This window comes from Aquila chrysaetos, chromosome 14, assembly GCF_900496995.4.
Source record: "Aquila chrysaetos chrysaetos chromosome 14, bAquChr1.4, whole genome shotgun sequence".
NCBI lineage: Eukaryota > Metazoa > Chordata > Aves > Accipitriformes > Accipitridae > Aquila > Aquila chrysaetos.
This window is the reverse complement of record NC_044017.1, coordinates 34,174,385-34,197,796: the sequence shown is the minus strand read 5'-3', so window position 1 is coordinate 34,197,796 and position 23,412 is coordinate 34,174,385. Positions and strand designations below refer to the sequence as shown.

Below are 23,412 nucleotides of genomic sequence, written 5' to 3'. Positions count from 1 at the left end.
GCCAAGTCACTGAAACTTTGTATAGCAAACTGCAGTTTCAGTGGAAGGAAAGGCATGTTTCCGCAGTAGCATACTGTACAAAGGCACCATTTTTCTGTTGAGATCCTGCCAAAAATCTTACCAGAGCCAGGGGAACCACAGCCAAAGTTGTGTTTATATCTCCTTTGGTTTCAATAAAGCAGCAATCCACAACCCTAACAGGCATATTCGGACTTACTGTGAGGGTATATGGAACGCCACTGACCTTCCACAGCAGGTTTGGGTATGGTCCTGAGTGCTCACGAGAAGGGACAAGCCCTGAAACCCTGAAGCAGCAGGGAAGAGCTCCATGTCCCACTGCTGCTGGTGCCAGTGGAAAAGCGTGCAGGGAGGCAAGCCCCCACAGCACGGTTGGTGTGCTTCTCAGCAGAAGTGCAGTCAGATGCGATAGGGTATTATGGGCTAATCTCGGAGGGGTAAAGTACAATTTTGTTTTCACTGCACAGCACCACAAAGCGAATAAATAGCACTTAGCCTATAATGAAACTCGATAAAATTCAGTTCAGCGATACCAGGATTGATCACTGTAAGCTGACATTGCTATTTCCACATACCTCCAAAAAGCTGCCCAGCATAATGTACAAAGCAACTGCACATTTTCAGAGTTGTAACAACTACAAGTGTTATTAACCAGCAGAACTGCAACTAGAACATAGAAGGTAACTGTAACTTAGAAATACACAACAGAAATATTGTATTGGGAAAACAAGCAGAAAAACAAATTTGAAAGGGAATAACATCATTTAATATCATGATTGAAACTGCCCTACAAGTTCCCATGCTCTAAGTTCACATTGTTTTTCTTAAAGAAAATAAAAGATTGGTTTTGAGTTTTGTGTGTACAGTGCCAGCATCTTGTGCAGGGAATACCGCCTGGTAGATATTTGATCAGTAGTGATGCGATTAAGAAAGTAAGGGCTTGTTTCAACCACCTAAACAGGGATATGCAATGCTGTGTGAAATGCTGAGTCCACAGCAGCAGCCAGGACAAAATGGGGAAGGTCTCACAGAAGTCCTGCAGGACACCTGACAGCATTAGGGAAAAATGTGGGATATGCCAGAATGCCTCCAGTGGCAATAGATATCTATCCTCAGGCAATGTAACCGAACCCTAAATGTATGTGTTTTACAGGGAAAAAGGATACAGCATGGTTATAAAAGTCATGATTATTTCTGAGTTTTTTTCCAAGGGGGATCTGGAAAGGAACTTTTTCATCTATTGACATGACCATGCATTGCAAGTACTGATCAAGGAAAAATTTATTTACAGAGATTTTGCAAATACAAACATAAAATAGCACATATAATATATTTTTTTTTTACAAAAATGAATATTGAAATCATAAACATGGTACAGCACAATACGACATCAATGAGCTAAACGTAACAGCAACAGAAATCTATGTCTGGAAGAAGTTTCCTGTTAGTTGTACATAACCAACAGAACTCTACAGTACCGTGAGTGGAATTTCCAATGGACAGAAAAACGTCCATTTACTGCACTTCATAAAAGTACTATAGGGAAAGGCTACATATGCCAAGTAATTATGTTGCATTTTTGTAATAATGCTGAAAACACAGAGGCTTAATAAAAGTTATATAGGGCTGAATAAGCAGTGGCTAAATGTTTGGGGAAGAAAAATGTGTAGAGAATATACAAAATACTGATAAAGTGGCTTATTGGTCCTTTTATTAAGTTTAATGTATAGATTAAAAAGTGTTGCAACACTGAATTTTAAACTACCAGAGAGAAGTAAAAAAAAAGGAAGAAAAAAAAGGAAAAGAAAGAAGAATCGCACCAAAAAAAGTTTCCTCTCTACTCATCTTGTGCCATGGTCAACATCTGTGCGTGCGTGTGTGCTTTTGGGAGTGCCATGCCAAGGGGCTGCCGGGCACTACCCCAGTCCCCGGCACTGCTGTCCCCCCACCAACCTCTCAATTAATTGCTGCACGCAGAATTTCACCATTTGCCAAAGCGGAGTTTTCCTTGCTTATATTTTTGCAGAGCCGACCACAAGCGGGCTCGGGTGAGAAAGCCCGTCCCTCTCCAGCCCGGCCGGGTGGCTTTGCGCTGCTGTTCACCTCCCTGCCCTCCCCGGGGCCACCTGCCGTCCCGCCCCACGCCCACTCCAGAGAGAAAGCACTTAAAAATGTCTTGTTCGTCGTCGTTTTCCAGAAGACATCGGCAAGCCCCTCGGGCGTCTGGCAGCGCCCGCGCCCCAGGGCTGGCTCAGTAGGGGTACTGCTTCTGCTTCTTGCCCGAGAAGCAGGCCAGCCAGGTGCACACCAGCATGGCCGCAGCCGCACCCCCGCCCGTGCAGTAGTAGGCCCAGCCGATGTGGCAGGTCCCTGCAAGGGAAACAAAGCGACACGGCACAGCGTTAGCCGGGGGAGGAAGCGCTGCCGCAACCCTCCTTTCTGCCCACCCAGGAAAAAGTGCTTTTCTAGGTTTCTGCCCACTTGTATGTCCACCTCAGATGGGGAACGCAGGGCGTAACTCAAGCAGTTAGAGAAGCCAAGCTGTTTAAATGGCTCCCCTTCATTTTCTGTACGGGTTTAGCAGACAGGCCTCTGAGCTTGCTAGCTTGGCCAGCTGCTGTTTGACACACGGGGGAAACACCACGTGCAAGCCGAAGCTGAGGATGCCGGCACCACGAACGCGCCAGCCACAAGGCAGCCATCCCCCTACCCGCCAGGCCCAGGGAGTGCCTGCGGCACCGCTCTCCGCAGCAGCTGCAGTCGGAAGAGGACTTTTCCCACTCTTCTCTTTCTTCTCCTCCTCCATGCAGCATTTGAGGATATTTTGGTTATTTTTGACTGAGATTTTGAGGGTTTGCAGGTAACTTGGGCCAGGGCCTGCCCCCCTCAGAAAGAGCTGAGTGGGTCCAGCTCCGCCATCGCAGTGACAGGGCTCGAAACTGGACCCGGCTGCAAGCTGCTGAGTCACAATAACCCAGGACAGGACATGGCTGTGGGGAACCTGTTCATGTCCCCCTCACACAGGCACCAATCCTGACCATCTGCGAAGCAGTGTGGTGTCAGCGGACTACCTGCATGGGGGCTGCTGTGGGAATGGAGTCCAGAAGTACAAAAATAGAGAAATTTCCCTATCCTTACCCAAGGCCACAACTCATTGCTGAAAACTTCACTGATCTTTTGTTTAATGTGTTTAGCAGTGTCACAATATGGCCTTGAATATATTTAATGGCCTCAGTATCTTTATACAGCCGAACTCATCACCAGCGAATGGTGCTGGGGAATCTCGCGGTGGACCATAAAGTGATTCCTCCCCTTCCAGGCACCACTGTGCCTGTAGTAGAGGAGGAAATCAGGAAAACAGCAGCTGCAACAGGGAGGAAGCCTCCTCAGAGATCTCCAAAAAGCGAGGAGACGGCTGCTATTACTCCTCAGGACAACATCTTGGTCATTTTGATCTTGAGTGCTTGGGACTCATTACAACTGAGGTTCTCCCTGTGTTGCCAACTTGGGTGATATCGCCCTGCTTTGAGCAGTGAGTGCTCTCAGTAAGGCACAAACAGCAATACAACACTTCCTTCCCACCCTCTGGTAAAAGCAGCAGAAACCATTCTTCCCTCCAGAGAACAGAAGGTAACAGAGTTTCCATCTAGGAAGACAGAGCTGAAACAGGTGGCATGTCCATACTCTGTTCCAATGGCATCCTACAGGGCAAGGCTCGGGGTTCAGGCAATTATCAACTCGGCTAATCCTGCCTTAGGCACGAGACACACAAGACATCTGTCTGTACATCTCAACGTGTCCAAAACATTAGCATGCCTCAAGGCAGACAGCATGTCCATTGACTGTCTGCAGGATATTGTCAGGCCAGCTTTGTAAGGAGATGTTAGTAGGAGGCAACACTTATGGTCTTGGCCACTCTGAAGATCTCAGGTTGACACCACAGCGGGAAGCATAGTACTTGTTTCATTTTGAATTCATAACCCTCAAAACTTTTTATTTAAAAAAGTGTCCAATGAAACAAAGATCCTGATGTGACCAGAGGAATTGAGGATCTGTGGCCTTGGCTTGAGCTCATCAGCCTCTCTCCTTAATGAGCTGGAGCAGATGGAGAGATTCACTTGGTTTTGTAATCTGGTTATGCTCTGTAGATTAACACCATTCTTGGCTTCCTTCCAGAAGACCACACAGAGAGTCTGACTTCCTAAAGAGAAGACCATCAGAAACCATGGAGAGCCTCCAAGTGCCTGGCAATGTCACTGATGCTGATCCTTGCCCAATTGCACAGCAGTCCCTGGAGAGACCTGTCTCTGGACCATCTATTGCTTTGCCACTGCCTACAGCTTCCACTGGGAATTTCAAAGCCAGACCTAAGCATAAACCATATGTCTAAATCCATTGGATTGCTTTGAAAATGATCACGTTTATACGTGGGGCGTGCTAAAGCATTTCTTGTGATAAGACAGACTCCATCTCATAGGTCTTTTTAAATTGCTAAGTATTCCTAAAAATACTAGGGAATTGTACTTGCAGCTTGAAAAAGTAAAACTTTCTCATCATGATGCTTCCAGGTAGAGAAAATAAATGTTAAAATGCTACTTTAAAAAGAGTTTAAAGAATCACCTGGCAGCACTGCCCAAAGGTGTGACCTAAGTGGGACAGAATGAAGTAAATTTGAACTTTTGCATGGTGTGATTTCAACTTTTGTGCCTTAACAGTGGGAGAGGGGGAGTGTGTACGTAATACATATTAAGAAGAAAGAGCTGTTAAATCAGTGTCAGAGATGTGCTCAACAGATACAACATGCACATTCAGCCTTGGCTAAAGAGAATAATGTTTATTTCTCCATACCATGCTCCATCTACCCTAAGGACCACTGCCCTACTTAACGCTCTGAGGCATGACAGGCAGCCTCTTGATCTAACAAATGCAATGTAGTTCACAAGTCTGTGTTGGGTCAAGATGAAAAAATGAAAGAAAGGGAGAGTGCAGGAGAACGGATGAAAGAGCCGGGAGCCTGACCTTAGAGCAATAATAACACAGCAATAAACCTGGCCATTATTTCCAGCCTGTGCCAGGAGCAGTGGGAGGCCTCAGATAAAATAGCTTGATCTGTACTTGGATGATGCTGAGCAGAACAGCATTTCAAGCTACTGTGCTGAAGAAGAGCCTGCAGCAGGGAAGGTGTCTGAGGGTATAGGACTTGGCTATACTTTTCATTGTAAGTATAGGTAAGTCCTAGGTCCATAGCTAAGTATAGCTATAAGGCCAGAGATAATCCATCTCAAAGGTACCTGTTGCAATGAATGATTGCCTACACTGCATAGCCACGTGTCACAATGAAACAATGCTACCCCTTTTATAATTGCACAATGAGAGAAAATATTTTGGAGTTTATGTTTCTGCTCTGGTGTTCTCATTTTACTACAAGTATGACCTATTTTAATCCACTGCACCCTAAAGAAAGATTATTGGTTGTCAATAATTGGCTAATTTAGTTGCACTTTAAATTGTAAAATGAATTCTGCTTTGCTTTGATATTAAACATTCATTTTAAAAAGAACAGGAAACTTCGTAAAAAGCAGGGTTGATGAGTAATTAAATGTAACATCAAATGAAACAAAATACACCCATAGAAATGTTATATGTTAGAGAAGATAGACTTTGCTTTCTAGCTTTGTATTTTTATATTATAATAATACATACCATAGAAAGACACTTTGTCATGTTCAAATTTTATTGCACTGACATCAGTGGGACTAGTCATGTATTCAGAGATAAGCTAACAGTTAAGATCTTTGCAGAACTGGGGCTTAAATTCAACCATCAAGTAGAGCAGTTTGGCTTCATGGAGCCCATCATATTAAAGATTAGAAATGCTGCATTGCAGTTTCCCATTTTTTTAATGTCAAAACTCTAAAATGAAGAGCAAGACCACCTAATTACTTGATAGAATTAAAACAACTATTGAAACCATGTCAATTTTCACACACACGAAGACATAGAAGCTGTTGTTTTCCTTAAGGATGCATAGAAATACATATATACAGGTAGAAGTGTGCCAGTCTATTGAGGGCATGGAGATGCATGTAAGAATGTGTACACGTTCTTGTTCATAAGATGGGCTGGATCTGGTTTCATGCCAAAGTAAATCCCCCCACCAGCTGAAGTACCCTTCTAGCTGATAGAGATGACATGCATCACAGTAGTTTCCTTCTCTGCACAGAAATGGTGTTGAATTTAACAAATAAGTCTTTACCTGACAGGTCAGTATGGAGGGAGAAGCTGTAGCTTCAGCGTTTGGTTAGTTCTGGATCCTTGGTTTGGTTGGTTTGGGTTCTTTTGGTAAAGGAGAGCATAAATAATTGGAGCTCTTGGTTGCTCAGTGAAGCAGGGCTGTCCCAAGTCGGCTCACATAAATTTGTAGCCAGCCATTAAGAACTTCGTTTTCACATTTGTTTTACTGTGATTGGCAACAAGAGAGTGTCAGGATGAACCCTGAAATCATAGAATAAGACCTTGCAGCTATAGGGATGGATGGCCATTTTCCAAGCAAATAAAAGAAGGAAAGAGTGGAAACATTACACTCCTCTCTTTTGTAAAATGATTGAAAGGAATTGCAGTTCCTGAGGATAAAGGACAAAAGCAAGGTGAGTGAGGACACTATCAAAAGAAGATTCAGCAGAAAAAAGTCCCATAGAACATAAGACAATATTTGCTAAATCAAAAGAAATCAAAGAATGTGGAAGGGTAGTTTTGCAGTGATGGATGGGCTTATTAAAAAACACTTCCATGCCTTTTCCTGATTTCTAACATGATCTTCGAGGCCATGATACGTGTCCCCTAGCTCCCCCCTCCTCTTCAATATACAAAGCAAACAAAGATTAAGACAAATTTGGGAGTGAGCGAAATTTGGCAACAGAAAATCTGCAGATACTTGATCTACCGTGGAGCTGTGCCAGGATCCAGTTGCCAAAACAGAATTTTACCAGAATTTCTACTCATGATGTCTTATAAATAGTTATCATGTATAGTTATCAAGGTCCTGGAAATAACATATGATTTTCATCTAAAATAACCGATAATTGACACTTATGAAAAAATACCCAGAACATGAAAGTGTCTTGGATGCAAACCTGTTGATTGCAAGACTTAGCAACTTACATATTTGTACCTTCTCTGCCGTTAATGTTAAGACTACCCTGGGCTTGCAGCCTGGAGTATTTGGCAAATACTAATCATTTAACCTTAAGCACAGCCTATTTTCCAAGATGAAGGAAAAAAGGTTTCAGAATTAGCCAGGCTGAAGAATACAAATAATATACCTTCAAAAATAAAAACTACAATTCCTACTTGAAAAGAGATGTGCAGGAACTCTAATTAACAGCTTCACATGTGAGTCCAGTACTACAGGGAATGTGAATTCGTGAAATCAATCAGGGTGTTGGAAAAGTAATCAGAGAAAAAAGCAAGGAGTGTGATCTTAAGGAATATACAGGGATTTGGAGATATGAAAGCCACAAATTAATGTAAAAGATAATCAGCTAATTAATAAGAAGGCACGATTATTTTGAAACAAAGCCAAGATAAATTAAACAGCTGAAGATTTTTTTCTTGACACAGTTACAATGAAAAACCGTCATGTGAAATCAGCTACAAAAGCAGGAAAAGAAGTTAAAACTTGGAATGCATCCAGAAAGGATTAAAGTAGGTATGTGAAACAAAGACAGATGCTATATAAGGTAAAACTGCAGCCAAACAAATAGCTTGCTACAAAATAATGAATTTAGTGAAGCTGGTTTCTTTGTCTGTTGCATGGATATGACTTTCTCAATGGATTTATCTTTTTTATAAATATATGATTTCTTATGCATGCACAGATCAAGCTATTTTGGTTACTTATAATTGGTCAAAGAAATAGTATGGATATTTTGGTTTGTAATTAAATGCATAAAATCGCTTAAAGTTCAGAAGTATAAAAAAGTGTAAAAAGAAGTACCAACTTGAAATTCTTCAGTTCTGCTGTATGCAGACACTCACTCATATGAGCAAATCCTCCTTTCTTTGGAGGATCACATAATTTTGTTTAATCAAACCTCAAGTTTGCTGTAGATGTGCATTTATCATGGAGCAATGAAAGAGAAACCAATACTTTGTGTCAATTACAATGCTCAAATTCCCAAGAGCAAATAGCTTATGTCCTGCTAATGAGGAGCTCTCGAGCCTCCTGGAAGAAGCCAGCAGAAAGCTCACATATTACAGGAAATGAAATTAATTTCACCTCTCTTTGGACAGCCACAGTGCAGAGATTCACACTGGGTTAGTCCCCCAGACTCCCTCTGGAGATAACAAGGAGAAAAAGTCACCTAAGAAGTGTGCTGCATTTAATCTTAAGGTACACATTTAAAGTACAGCAGATGAACCCTGCTCTAGTAGCACCTATTTTTCTCCCTTTAACTATGAAGGGATTCCAAACAACCAGCTTAGCTGCCCTTTTCAATTAATAAAGAGCACCAGGTACTTGCTCCCAGGTGGTCTGAGTCCCCTTCTAGATGCTCCTGCTTATCTCTGTTGACTGCAGAGGGTCCTTGGATGACCATGTGTCCTGGTTTTGGCTGGAATAGTCAGTTTTCTTCCTAGTAGCTGGTATAGTGCTGTGTTTTGGATTTAGGATGAGAAGAATGTTGATAACACATTGATGTTTTAGTTGCTGCTAAGCAGTGTTTATACCAAGTCAAGGACTTTTCAGCTTCTCATGCTGCCCTGCCAGCAGAGGCTGGGAGTGCACAAGAAGTTCGGAGGCGACACAGCCAGGACAGCTGGCCCAAATGAGCCAAAGGGGTATTCCATACCATATGATGTCATGCCCAGTATATAAACTGGGAGGAGTTAGCTGGGGGATGCTGTGGCTTGAGGATTGGCTGGCCATTGGTCAGTGAGCAATTGTATTGGGCATCACTCGTTTTGTATATTGACTTATTATTATTATTTTCCCTTCCTTTTCTGTCCTATTCAACTGTCTTTATCTTAACGCATGAGTTTTACTTTTTTTTTTTTTCTGATTCTCTCCCCCATTGCACTCAGGGAGGGGAGTGAGCGAGCAAGCAGCTGTGTGGTGCTTAGTTGCTGGCTGGGGTTAAACCACAACACCACGTTCTAACTCTGTCAACAAAGGTAAGTGCCTTATGTTAGATAGAATATATGTGGACCTTGATATAGTCACCAAAGGCTTATAAAGATTTAAGAATGGAAGTTATCCAGGTAGCACTAAAGAGGAAGTGTTTCTTGATGAAACACTTTCTTTACTAGCATGCAGACTGATTCATTCATTTATCTAAGAACTCAGCAGTTGCAGCTCAGGTATGCTTGTAAAGATTGTGCTCAGCCCCAGTCAAAAAAACAAACTGGTAAAATCTCTGAGGTCTTTGCAGAGGATCTGCGAACAAGAAAACTGGCTTTTTCAGATAGATTGCTCATAGAAAAACACAGCTTTGAAGCCTTTGCCTTTAATAGGATTCTAATAAATTGTCCTACCCTCTAAATCCTTTCCTTGATTGTTTTGGCACTGTATGTCAGCACTCAGCCAGATGCTGAAATGATGCCACCTAAGGCAAATTAACTAGTAGACAAAGTTAGTGTGGTTTTTTTTTTTTTTTATTCACTGCTTTCTGTGGGCTTTTTATGTTGTTTTAGTAACTGCACTGTTTGCTTTTAAAGTGCTTTAAAGATAATTCACTCTAATATTTCTACAGCAAAAGTAATTATCAAGTCAAGAGTTCTCTTTAAGATATTTCAAGCCCTCTAAAAGTGGCAAAGGGGAACCTTAATAATAATGATCTTTGGAAACAAATATCCCTCAACAGAGAAGTTTCTGAATTTTCTTTTGAGGGCAGTTCAACTGCTTGTTTAGTTCAGGATGGGAGCCAGCCTTTTAAGTTGCTCTCCAGCCAGCCACTTTGGCCAAGAGAGCCCCTTCACAGCAGTTCAGATGGATGGACTGCCACAGAGGGCAAGCAAAGGTGTCCATTTAGAGCCATCTGCTTTGGTTGCTGCTGCAGCTGAGCCCCTAGATCTAGGATATCTCTGTGTGTGACAGGTAGCGATGGAGCATGACAGCCAGAGTACATGAAACAACTGGAGAGGTTCTAGAAGGACTTGCAGAAGAAACAGAGCAGTAGACAGTTCCCAACCTCATAAGGATGGCATGAACTCAATCAAGCATAGAATGCATTTCGGGCAGACTGTGGCAGCAGCTGCCAGGTGGGTAGGCAGGCCATGGTGTGCTGACAGCCACACCTCAACCATGTGAGCCCTTGCTGCCAGACCTATGATTTTCACTGCCTTGAAAGGCAAAGAAAAGCATCATGAAACTCAAAGATGAGCTCTGAAGGTAGTTACATACAGCAAACACCAAGCCATGTTTGTAGGATGCATTTTAGCACAAATGATCACCAGCAGAATAAAAAAACGTAGGTCCCAGGTAGGAAATGTACAACATAAAAAGTAATCTCTCACAAAACGGGGTAGGACATAAAAAATTCTGAGGCATTCATCATCTAGGCTGAGTCCTGACTGCCCAAACACACCATATTTCCTCAAAGGAAGACAAAAATTTTTTCCAAGTAGTTAAACTTAAAAATTTGAGTTTATCTTGAATTTAGTGTCTTCATTCTTTCAGGTTAATAAGGTAAGTACATGATATCATTTCATACATCTGGTGGTAGGGAAGTGGCAGCTGGAGACCAGGTGAAATTTCCTAGGGCACCTACAATGGCATGAGTCATCTGTGTTTAGATAATTTAATCTTACTCTAGATAACCATTTTGCTGTTTGGGCTCTTAGGTATTGGTCTTGTAGTGCTGTTTCACCAGATGCCAACTGAGGCTTGATTTTGTGAGTTAAACTGAGCATGCCCTGTCCTCTCTGGGACCTTCTGTGGGCAGGCCTCTGCACCCATCACAACAGAAATAAGCACGCAACAACTGAGCATTCTCCACATGCACATCTAGGGAAATCAATGGCCTAAAATGAAGTCTCATATTGATTTTAGACATTCAAAACCAATACTAATGTATTCACATGTATACACTTACATTGCCCTTTAAAAAAGGCATGCAAGTTCAGAAGACTTCTCCACACAATTTAAGTTTTGCAAAATATGGAAGTTTTTGCAAATGTCTGGTGTAGTCTTCACTTTAATACATACTCTTACCTTAATGCAGAGTCCCTCACTTTAATGAATTTCCTGCTAAGCCCCTCATTTTTCAGCTGTTATTCTTGTGTGGTACATTTAGTAAGGAAAACAAAATGGTATTAGTGCCTCTAGCCCAGAAAAACTGAATGTGTGCTATATGATATGCTATAAAGATGCTTGCTTTTAGGAAATTGCCTGCTAATTCCTCTTGCAGACCATTGGATTGTGTACATCTGACTCGCTTTCACACCCTTCAGTCAGCAGTTCTGTACTGCTGTGCCACACCAGTGCTGTCCTGAATGGGCCCACAGGCAACTCCAGGGTGTAGAAAATGCAGCATAACAATAACAGCTTCCATGGTGACAAGAGATTAAAATGATTTTGATCCACTCTCAGACATTTGGTAAAAGCAAAAGGCAGTCACTTTAAGCACTCCTAGTTTGTAACTTCGGTCTCTGCCTTGGGCATTAGCCTGTGACCAAATTAGACTAAGGACTTTGACTTGGTCACTGAGCAAACAACTGTGTTGGTTTAAAAAATAAATACCTTTTTTGCTCTTGCCCCCATTTATTTATATTGCCCTACTGCTAGGGGTTACCACCCTAAGAACAGTGGCAGAAGACTGCTCCAGTTCATAGTCTGGTGTTTCAGTGGGAACTCTGCTCCATCTGTGATCTGAGAAGGCATGCTGCAATACAGAGCTCCATTCAGGCCCTAACTATCAGGGAGCTGGGAAACGCAAGCAGAGGAACATGACAGAGACCTATCATGGCCTTAACCCCCCAACAAGATTTGCCAGAGGTCATTTGTCAAAGCCCTAATCTATCACTGTGCTTTTTTTTCATGATGGCAAAAACAGATTGCTAGAACAGAGCAGAGAGCAGACCCCTCTACAGGTGCACCAGTGTCTCTGTGTATTTATGGAGGTTACTCCCCATCCCCATTAGCAAAACAGCTACATCTATTCAATGTAATTTAATCAACAAATGGGGTTGTCCTTGGCAGGGTATCTTCAGTTGAAGAATGACTCCTCTTTGTAGGGATTCATTTGCTTGAAAAAAATTAGCCCAATTAAATACATAAATGTTTAAGTAAACCCTTTGGATATCATTTGCTTAATAAAAAAAACAAATAAATATCCAATTTTAAAGAGAGCAGCAAACTGCTGGGCATTTCACAATGTCAGCTCAGGTTTTCTAGAAAAGAGTACTCAATTCCACTTATGTAAATTAAAGGCACGGTTATTTTTCCTGCAGCCTTTTAAAATGTTGCTTTGGAATGTACACAGAAATGTTTGTGTTTGGTGGGGGTGGAGGGAGTGGGTCCCCTCTTCACAATATGGGCTATCTCAGCACCATTTGGAGTGCCTATTATTCCAATGCCTTTTCAGAGTGCCCGAAGACATGGAGAAGCACTTCTTATCTAGCACACCCATTAAGGATTAAGCTTTTTTATGGGTTCCTAGCATTGCTATTTATTTATTCTATCTAGTTATGAGCATGTTACAGGGAGTGGGGGTTTGTCTTGTTTTGGTAAAGCAAAAATCTTCATTTAATTGCTAATTCTGGAATACTTCGGGTTAACATGACATTTCACAGTGCAAAATTCAGCCGCTTCTCAAGCGAATTCTTGCAGTCCCTCCTCTGTACCTGCCTCTTGTCCTTCTCATCCTCCTATAATGTAGACTGCAGCTCCTGGCTTATCTTTTCTACCTCCAATCTCAAACATTTTTTCCCCTCGCCTTTTGTAAGTCCAGAATGAATCTCAGTGCTGGACCTCCACCTTTGCTGGCTCTGTGGTCAAAGCTGGTGTGCTTTAACCCTCCTTTCCTAACCACACGCACATGTTCCCTGTGGCCCAAGCTGCAGAAGTTGCTCTGCCATCCTTGAGGAGGAGGCTCAATGCTGTCTACTGATCAGTGTCCCTCTGAACACCCTCTCCTTTGAGAGTAACCCGCTGAATTAGGCTTTCAGTGTCATCCTCGCTAGCACCCACAGCAGCAGGAGGTGCAGGACCTCCCACCACCACCATTTCTCCCTTCAGCAAACCAGTGCAGGGCTCACAGCAGCTCAGCTTTTTTGAGGGCAGATTTTGAATGCAGCCTGTATATGTGTGGTTCTTGAGACAACTCATTTCACAGACTCAGGAATAGAAAACATATCATTGTGGCTTAATCAAATTAAATATTCAAATGAAAGCAATACTTACCTAAATTTGTCTTGAGACTTACTGAGATTAAGTCTTTGAAACATCATTTTTGGCCTGTAGGCTATAATGAGTAAGCCAGTCTCTAATGATTCAGAAAAGCCTAGAGGGTTTGGGTTATCACCAGCCAAGAGGTATTTGTGAAAGACGATGGGCAGTGTGGTTATTAAATGGCCCTCAGACACTACCTCTTCTTTACAGAGTACTTTGCCAACACAGAATCAACTGGGCACAGATATTAAGTAAAAAAATCCTAGCTAAGCTTTAAATTCACTGCCAGTGTATGTGGAAAAGAAATGTTTAGTTGCAGAGCTGCCTGGTGGAAATCACTACAGCAAATTTCAGCTCTCATTATAATCTGTTAATTAATGCGTTAAACATACGATTGCAGCAGATTGGCGAGACCAGCACTCCTGTCAAGTTTAGGCATGCATAACACATGCGCTGCACGCAGAATATAAAGTAAGAGTACATGCCTTCACAGTTAATGTAATACATCTCATGGTCCTTATGTGTACCTGGAAGGAAAGCTGTCAGCTGAAATTTTTCACATGGGTTTCTTCACTGACTCTAATGGCAGAGTGATTCAATTTATGCAAATATCTGACTCATGAGTCAAGACTGAGATGGGAAGGTGGTCTCGGAGACTCTGCTCAGACTGTGGGCACGACTGTGTTTAAGGTCACAGTTTGTAACTGCCTAAGTGCTGTCTTCAAGGAGCTCAGACTGGCACAACACCCACCTTCTTGTGAGTTTGCAGAGAAAAAACCTGGAAAGGTAACTTTTCCGCACTCTGGGGAAAGCAACGACTGAAGCCTGGGAACAAGCAGGCTGTCAGGAGACACAAGCAGGAATCACAGGAGCAGAGTTGCTCACATGCTTGGCGTGGAAGAGCAGGCATCAGCGTGCACCAGCGAGGGGCTAGCCGGCCTTGCAAGTGGTGGTGCTGCTAAATGGGCTGGCTAGGAACTACTTCAGGCTTCTGCATGGGATTGACCATGGGCAGCAATGAACTGACTGTTCCCTGCAACAGTTACTGCAGTGTTTTGCCTAGTCTTTCTGCTACATCCTTTGAGACACCTTTCCATGGAGCTGGGAATCTTAAGGACATTTTTTGTTGAAACATTTTTTTCTGCTAGTTAACTGTACATTTCTGTTCTCATTGCTAGCTCTCCTTCATGTTCATATCTTTCAATTATTAGGTGAATAAAAAAGTTGCTGGAACTGTTTATATTTTACTGAAAAAAAAATTTAATATCAATAGCAGAGAAGGATATTAGAGTTCAGAATAACAAGGTAAAGCTTCTAAAGCATGTTACTCATCCCTTGGGCAACACGATTAGTGGCTGCTGATAACAACATCAGTGGGGTGGTAGAGATGGGTGCTGATATTGGTAATGAGAATTTCTGGTCCCATGCCACATCAAATGCACTCTGCAACACCATAAGAATGGTGTGAGGGAGGGTGACCGGGAGCATCTCTCCCAAAGCAATATTTTTTTTATCTTTCAACCTCAATTCATTTGCATATCTTCACAAGAAACACCTTGGAGATGGAAACAAAACTCCTTACTCCTGAAGCCTGACAGAAATATCAGTGTAAAATTATAAGATAATGCAGCAGGTTTGTGTTTAACCCTTGGAGACCATTTTTGTCCACTGTCATTTGCACTGGGATTACTGCCAGCCTACCACAAGCCCTGCACACACAGCTATGGAAAAGGTTTCCAACACTAACCATAAGGTTTAACTTGCAGAGGCTGGAAATGGGGAGCTGTGTGTGTCTGTGCGTGGGAGTGGGAGCTCTCAAGCCTGCAGAAGGTCAGGGTGCTCAGTCTCTCCCACTCCTCCAGGAGGACTGCAGATCCCCCTTGTCCTCAAGTGACACAGGATCAGAGACCACTTATACAGTAGGGTATCAGCAGCTGCATTGATCCTTCTAGCTAAACAAGGACCTGGATGTGCATTCAAACATCAGATCTTGATCATTCACATTGCTTAATCCTTAGGTTGCTGCTGGGCCCTTGTGTTCTAGAGCCCTCTCTAGAAGCGGCTCGCCCCATACCGCATGGACGTGAGCCCAGCTTGGCCACATCCCTGGCTGTCATTCAGCGCTCAGTGCAGTCATCAACAATAAGACCAGTGGCTTGTTTGGGAGAAGGCTGACATAGGGATCAAATGTTATTTACCAGCTTACCAAGGATGTGAGTAACCAAAACCATACTCTTTAGGCTTGGGTTAGAAGGCCATAAACATACCAGACTTCAAAGACAGCTAATTTCACTCATTGTCAATCACCCTGACCTGCACTGTGACATGATGCCTCTGCCTACCCTGTCAAGATCTCCAGGAGTGTTAGCTACCATAATGCAAGACCATTAAATCTGATGTCTTAAATATAAATATATATATGTACATGCATACATTCCTTCATTTTCTTCTATAATGTTCTTCTGGAAAATATTTCCAGCAAATCTATCTGAAATCCCCTGCCTTAGCACCATACCAGAATGATGCAATATGAATACCCTACCACACGCAACTGGGTTGCTTCTCCAAGCCTGTGTGCATGTCCTCGTTTGCTTTTATGGACAACACAAAGAAGAGTCTAATGTGGCTGAGATGCTCTGATGATGACTCACCCAATTCAAACTGGTTGGAAAGGTTACCACAGGTTTGTCTGACTTCTTCACTGTCCCAGCCAAGAGGATAGAGGGCACAACCAGAGCCGATCAACAAACCTATGGAGAGAAAGGAAACAAGTTTATACAAGCAATTGACATTAGCTTAAACAGAGGCTGCCACTTGTGAATCAAAGTGTCAAACTGCCATTTGGGAATCTCAGAGGAAAAAAAAAAAAAAATCTCTTTTTCTCCTAAAAACAGTAGAAAATCATTTGGACTTCTACTGCTGCATTCTGCTACACTGTTTTGCAGCTGGTCTGTGGGCTGGAGGCAGCATTGGCAGTTCAGCACCAGAAGCCATTCTCAGCTTCTGGAGCTTCTACCTGAGAGCTTTTAGACTCCCCTTCTACTCTGCAGAACTGCTACATGTACTGTATGGAAAACTCAACGTGGGGTTAAATAGAAGCTGTGTTAATCACAGCATTTACAAGCTGATTGCTTCTGATTAATTAAAACAACAATCAACCAGGGTCTATCAAGGTTCTAGCAGGAAAAGTGACAGTCGTGCTAATCTGTTGTCATTTTCCTTTGTTTTTCACCTTTTCAAAAGGCAGGTGTCCTCATTTTGGCTAGGATAGAGTTAATTGTCTTTCTAGTAGCTGGTACAGTGCTATGTTTTGAGTTTGGTATGAGAAGAATGTTGATAACACACTGATGTTTTCAGTTGTTGCTAAGTAATGTTTAGTGTAAAGTCAAGGATTTTTCAGCTTCTCATGCCCAGCCAGAAAGAAGGCTGGAGGGGCACAAGAACTCGGGAGGGGACACAGCCAGGACAGCTGACCCAAAGTGGCCAAAGGGATATTCCATACCATTTGAGTTCATGCCTAGTATATAAACTGGGGGGAGTTGACCTGGGGGGAGATCGCCGCTCGGGAACTAACTGGGCATTGGTCAGCGAGTGCTGAGCAATTGCATCCTACATCACTTGTATATTCCAATCCTTTTATTATTATTATTGTCATTTTATTATTGTTATCATTATGAGTTTCTTCTTTTCTGTTCTATTAAACTGTTCTTATCTCAACCCATGAGTTTTACTTTTTTTTTCCCGATTCTCTCCCCCATCCCACTGGGTGGGGGGCAGTGAGTGAGCGGCTGCATGGTACTTAGTTGCTGGCTGGGGTTAAACCACAACAGCAGGGAAGAATGGTTTCATGTCAACCTGAATCAATTCATAACACAGGTACCGACTCCACAAAGTTTTCTCAAATAATTTCAGCTAAAACAACTGAGGTCTTGAGCCATTTACCTATTATCATGCTTGGCTTAACATTCACAACATACTTTGCTTTCTCCAGCCCTCATGCTGCCCCAAACAGATGTGTTTTGGCTAAGTCTTTCCCTTCACAAGATCTTGCTAGGATGCTAGAAGTGGCATTTTGATCATATTGCATTCTCAGCTGTCACTGCAGCAGCTGCCAAAAAGCGGGTGTAGCTGGCAAAGCTTCTTACACAGAGAGCCTAGAGAGAACATTTCAATGTATGCTACAGCATTTAAATGTTACCTCCTTTGTGTCAGATCTTATTTATACGACTGGAAATGAATCACTGTGTAGATAATGGGCTGGGCACGCCTCACACTTTGCAAGGCTGTAAAGGCAAGCAAGTCCTCAAAAAGTTTGCAGTGTGGGTTTGCAGTAGTGCCTTTTAGCTGTTAGGCAGAGCACAGGACTGGGACAAGGTTTCAAGCCCTACAGCTGTCACTGGCTGACTATGGGCAAGTCCCTTGACCTCACACCACCTTGCTTTTTCCTCTCTTGACAATGAGAATAAGGACAATGTGCTCCCTGGCAAAGCACTTGGGTGCTTTGGGTGCAGAAAAGCCCTGGGTGTGGTGACAGAGGCACTGTGGACATCACACCAGTCTAACAGGAGTCCTGAGAGTGATTCTGACTCAGGGCCTGGAGCTAGCTGTGCATTTCTACTGTCTCCATCCTCAAGATGCCTCAGCTTCTCATATTTCTGATGCTCCTGCAAGATACAGAAATCACCTTATTATTTTCTTGACTTGCTCGGAGACACACCTGAACAAACCACTGAAGTCCAGAAGTGGTATCTCATCTTTTTCCAAAAGACGTTTAATGCTTTTAACATCTCAACTGTTAGCAAAGTAGCTCAGCAACTCCTTTGCTGCTCCTCCAAGCACATCTGCCCCTATTTAGGCCCAATATTAGCTCCTTAGATCTTCCTCCACTAAGTTCAGATTTCTTGCTGCTCAAGTCTACTTCTTCCTTTCCCTGTTGAGCAGTCATTGCCTGCTCCTCTCTCCATATCTACATCACATAATGGAAAAGAAATCCCTGAGGCAGCCCCCTCTCAGATGGTGCTTTCATCCAACAACTGTAAAGGGAGAAAAGCAATTAAGGACACATGAATGCTAGGTATTGTCAGAACTTTGCCTCACCTGGATGTAGTTGCTTCTAATGTCCTCGCTAATGGCTTTCACAGTATCATCTGTTTTTTTCCTTCAGGGCTGCAGAGCCAATGGCAGCTGGTAAAATCCATTTAAATGATAGTAACTTCTAATTAAATTCTCAGAAACAATGTTTCTCAGACAAGAGAACTTAGGCCAAAACTGGGTCTACATTTGTTAAAGACAGCTTAAGACCCTGAAAAAACCTGACTGGTTCTCACTTAAATTGTTAAAGCAAGAACGGCATTGTGAAGTGCTGACAGCATGGCTGAAGTGCTAGGAATGGGCAGGACCCAGTGGGGCAAGGAGGAACATCGCCACGGATGATGAGAATGGCTGGGGAAGGGAGGAAGAGCACCTAGATGCCAGAGATAGCCTCACAGACCGGTGGACCATGGCAGCCCCAGCCAGTCCTGCTGTGGTTCTGACCCCTTCCCACACTGCCTGTGATGCCCACGACCTGCCTGGTGCCAGCCCAGGCAGAGGCAGACCGCAGCTGCTCTGGCCAAAAGTGAACCACCCTGGCTAGGCTGGTTTCAATCCACTTGTGTCCTTGAACAGACTCTTTGGGGGAGCTCTCAAATGCTCAAAGGCTCCATTGTGAGGGGCAGGGAGAAGCGTCCAGCAGGTAGGAGGGAAGGCAGGCTTGCAGCCGCCTGCATTGGACCAGATGAAACGGCAGCCAGCCCTTCCTCACAAATAGGTCCTGGGAAAGCCTCCTGCCCAGTTCTTCCAGGAGAGCACAACAGCAGCACTGCAGGCAAGTGAAAGGACTATTAGCATAACAATGCTGCCCCTCCAAACCCAGAACAAGCTCTTACTCAGCACTTGCCAATTACTCTCCTCAGGTGGCAAGAGTGTCTAGTGCCCATCCCATTCACAGAGGACTTTGTTTTCAGCTCTCTTTAGGTTTTGTTGCAGTTACAGGTTGTTGTTTGGGTTTTTTCCCACGACTATTGCTCACAGTACTTTCCACTGCCACCCTCCAAACACAGCTCATGCTCTTCCAAACACATGTACCTGTTCACTCTTTCTGCCTCCGATGCTACCCGGAATACAGTGGCCACAAGCCTTGGCAACTTATTTCCTTCCTTAGGCAGACCTCTTCATCACCCTATCACACCCTCTTTCCCATTTCTGTATGTCCATCTCTGTAAGTCCAAAGCTCAGTTTCAGTGAGAATAAATTCTGGCCTTCAGTCAAAAATTCATTAGCAATGCAATATACTGTAATGTTAAATTGCTCCAAAGGAGCAACTGCTTCACTCATACATGGATGCTTGCCCATAAAGCCAGTCCACACTGTCCAATAACCAGCTCAGAGCACCCACCACTTAGCCTCACCATTAGCTGTGCCTTCTAGAAATAAATAAACCAAATAAGGGAAAACTAGTGTGCTATGTCAGAAAACCTCCCTACCCCAGTGACAGCTGGGCTTTAGCAGTGCTGAGTTTCATTTGTGGAGTACCAGCCATCGAGCACTGTGGCTTCTTTTCTGCTTGCAGCCTGCACTGACTGTGACGATAAGATCAAAGGGGAAACTGCCACCTAACGCCAGTGCCACTGCATGGCCCCGAAGCATGAGTGGCAGCACGTTTTTGTTCAAAGGACAAGGTATAAAGCCACGGGTGAGCTCACATGCTTCATTTAGCTAACACAAAACCTGCCAGAGACCAAAGGTGCTGCCAGGAGCATGGGGCTACATTCCTTGGGGGAAAGGTGTTCTAAGGTTTGCTTTTACTTCTTATTATCCTTGTTTTGATTTGATTTGTAGTAAATTAAATTGATTTTGTTTCTTCCCCAAGTTAAGCCTGTCTTTTGCCCATGACCATGAGTGGTGAGCAATCCCTCCCTGTCCTTGTCTCAACCCACTAGTTTTTCTTTATATTTTCTCCTCCCCATCCCACCAGGGCCAGGGGGGGTGAGGAGTGAGCGAGTGGCTGCATGGTGCTTTGTTACCGGCTGGGCTGAAACCATGACAGGTATGTATATATGTATAAGAGTGTGTGTAATGTCCCATTGCTTTCAGCAGGACTGTGCATGACTTCAACAGGGCTGATACTGCCTTGGTCTGCATGGGCAGGAAAGCTGAGAACTGGTGTTTCAGCTCCCTTATTTTATGCACTAAAAGTGTGGAGTGTGCATCAAAGCCCATGGTGTTAATAGGACTTGGACAAAAGCCCCTCAGCCCGTTCTTTCCCTTCTAATCAATCCACCCCTGTTTGTAAGCAACTAAATGTGCGGATCAGACCCTGCAAAAGCAAAAAGGCTGCATACTATTACTGCTATTAAGCCATACATGCTCACAGCCAATTTTTTTAATCACAGAAACATGTAGATCCTGCTGAACAGCTGCAACCTCCATTTAAAGATCTAAGTTAAATCCAAGGCCTGCAAACCCAACAGAAATTCTTAAGCTAATTTTGCAGCTTCAGTGGAGAGCAGTTACTAGTTTAGCTCCAGAGTCACATCCTGGCCTGCCCTATAGTTCTTGTATGTAGCCAGCTATGCTACCCGGGACACCAGACCCATCTTTACAGCTGCTTAAAATGCTTAGGATGCCTATAAGATTTCTTAGGAAAGTGAAAAAACCCACAAACCCACTGTGCTGTAATTACCATCACCTGTCATCTTTCATTATCCACTACAGTCATTAGAAGAAATAGAAAGGGGAAGGAAACGTGCAGGTCCATAAACAGCACCTTCACAAAGGGGGCTGCAGCTTCGAGGTGTGGGGAAGCCAGTCAGTGGGATGGGGTCAGATGGCAACGGAGGCACTGGTGGCACTTGGCTGCTGTTTTGAATGACGTGCCATGCACCAGTGGAGGTGTTGGCACTGTCAGAGACCAGCTCTTCTGCAGCAGTTCTGCATTCGGGAATGAAGTGGGCTCCTTTCCCTGATCCGTGAAACACTGCTATTGCAAGTGCTGCGGCTGGCGAGGCACATGGGAGAGAGCCGCAGGGCTGCCTTAATGCAGCCAGCTTTGGCAATGCAAAGCTGGGATTAAGTGCTTGGCTTCAATGTTTAACAGGGTCCCATTTAGCCACTAGGCTCTTCGCGTAGTCCATGCAGAGAGCTGGATACCTTCAAAAAGTGAGCTAAAACCTGCCTATGTGCTAAGTGAGGAGCTGCCTAGACCTACAAGTTGCAAAACTACAAACCAGGGGGTCAGAGGGTGGATGCCTCAATAGTAAACTGCCCAAAGTAATCCTTGTCCATCCCAGACTGCCTTCCCTGTCACTCTTGCTGTGGGTATAATGTGTGATCGTATTTTGGTAACACTTAGCACTTGGAAGATGATCTTGTCTGTCTGGAGTGGAGCTTGTGATTGAAAATAATTGCATATAACAGGTCTACATATGGTGGATGTGGCAGGGAAGGGACAGTAATTACATTAGTGGCTTGGCACAGGTCTAGGTTTCATGTTTGAAGTGATAAAGAAATGATTTGTGGCATGCAGCAATCAGCTTACTCCAAGAGGTAAAATATTAACCACTATTAATATCTCCAAGAAAGCTTGGATATAGGCAAGTCTGAAACAATAAATACAGAAGGATTAATAAAGCAAGAGATATTAACCAGATTTTGCCATGGGCAAAATGACTGCACTCAGAAAGACAAAGACTGATCAGCAAAAGTCAATGCACAAAAAAGGAAGCTTGCAAGTCCCTGTGGTGGGCAGTCCTCAGACTGCTGCTGTGGCTTTAATGGGAGCCTCCACCCAAAGATCTGATGTGCCTTAAATAACCCATGTAGACATCACACCATAAATTAATTGTCTGTAACTGTCCTGACAGTTCATAGCTAGCAAGTCCTGTTTTACAGACTCAGCTATTCCTCTCACTTGTTGAGGTCACAGCATGCCCCTGATTGCTATATGGGTCATTCTTGTTTTGTTGTCAGCCCATTTGATCATTGCATCCTCAAAAGCCTGTTGAATAAAGCCAAACCTTCCCCAGTGTCCTTCCTTCTCCCTTGCATAGGGTAAACCTAAGCACATGATTCACATAAATCTGATGGGGGAAACCATCAGTTTGATCAGTAAAGAGAGGTAGTGATGGCAGTAAATGAGGCACTGAGCTTTGGATTCAGCCTCAGAGCCTTGCTGCTAGAAAATGCATTTTCAAATGGTAACTAAACCAATGGTGGCTTTCCTTGATTATGGGCTTTTTAAGAGCTTTCTACATGGGCACTGGGAATTGTATTCCTTTTTTGTATATCCTCAGCTTCAGTCACAGTTATACCCTATGAATGCAGTGAAAGGGACTGCCTGGCCACTGTAAAGGGCCTCCTTGGCCATCAGTTAGAGGGGGTCTGCACCGCTGTAGCGGGGGGGCCTGGGAAGCCTCTCAAGTAGGAAGGAGCCCAGTGTCATTGTGAAAACCCAGTCTGTCTTTCCACCTAGAAAAATAAAAAGAATGGGTCAGGCTCGATATATGTACTGCACAGAGAAAATAAAACCAGAACCGAATGATACCTTCTGTACAGTCACTTTTTTAGTGAGAAAAATATTCTTCAAAATATTTTCCTCCTTTCTTTCCCCCCCATCTTCTACTTTTTCCCCTTTCATTTTCGGACCTGACCAAAAAGAAACCTTGCCAATTTTTTGCTAGGCATTTCTAATGAATACTGCTCATCTGACAGATATTCAGGCCATCTGGAGAAGCTGACAGACAATAATTTGAAAGTCATCCCTTTCAAGACCATATTAATGATTTTTCCTTTCACATTTTTTCTCTATTAGCCCATCTGAATCTTCAAGGATGATAGAAAGTTTTCACATTCCCATCTGTCACTTGAAGGTACAGTAATCTCTACAAGCAAAACAAAACCAATTTTTAGATGCAGCATGGACTTTGACTCTCCAGTTCTGACTTAAGAACTCTCCTCGCTGTAATAGT

General features: G+C 43.4%; 1 protein-coding gene across 1 annotated transcript in view; it reads right to left on the bottom strand.

The window, feature by feature from the left end:
- Positions 1-1,284: 1,284 nt before the first annotated feature.
- Positions 1,285-23,412, bottom strand: part of LHFPL6 (LHFPL tetraspan subfamily member 6) — a 145,939-nt gene continuing 123,811 nt past the window's right edge. The window contains exons 3-4 of the mRNA XM_030036293.2: positions 16,057-16,155; positions 1,285-2,388 (exon numbers count right to left, since the gene is read on the bottom strand). Coding sequence (XP_029892153.1) covers positions 2,270-2,388; positions 16,057-16,155 — 218 coding nt within the window. The 3' untranslated portion in view covers positions 1,285-2,269. The remainder of the gene's footprint in view (positions 2,389-16,056; positions 16,156-23,412) is intronic.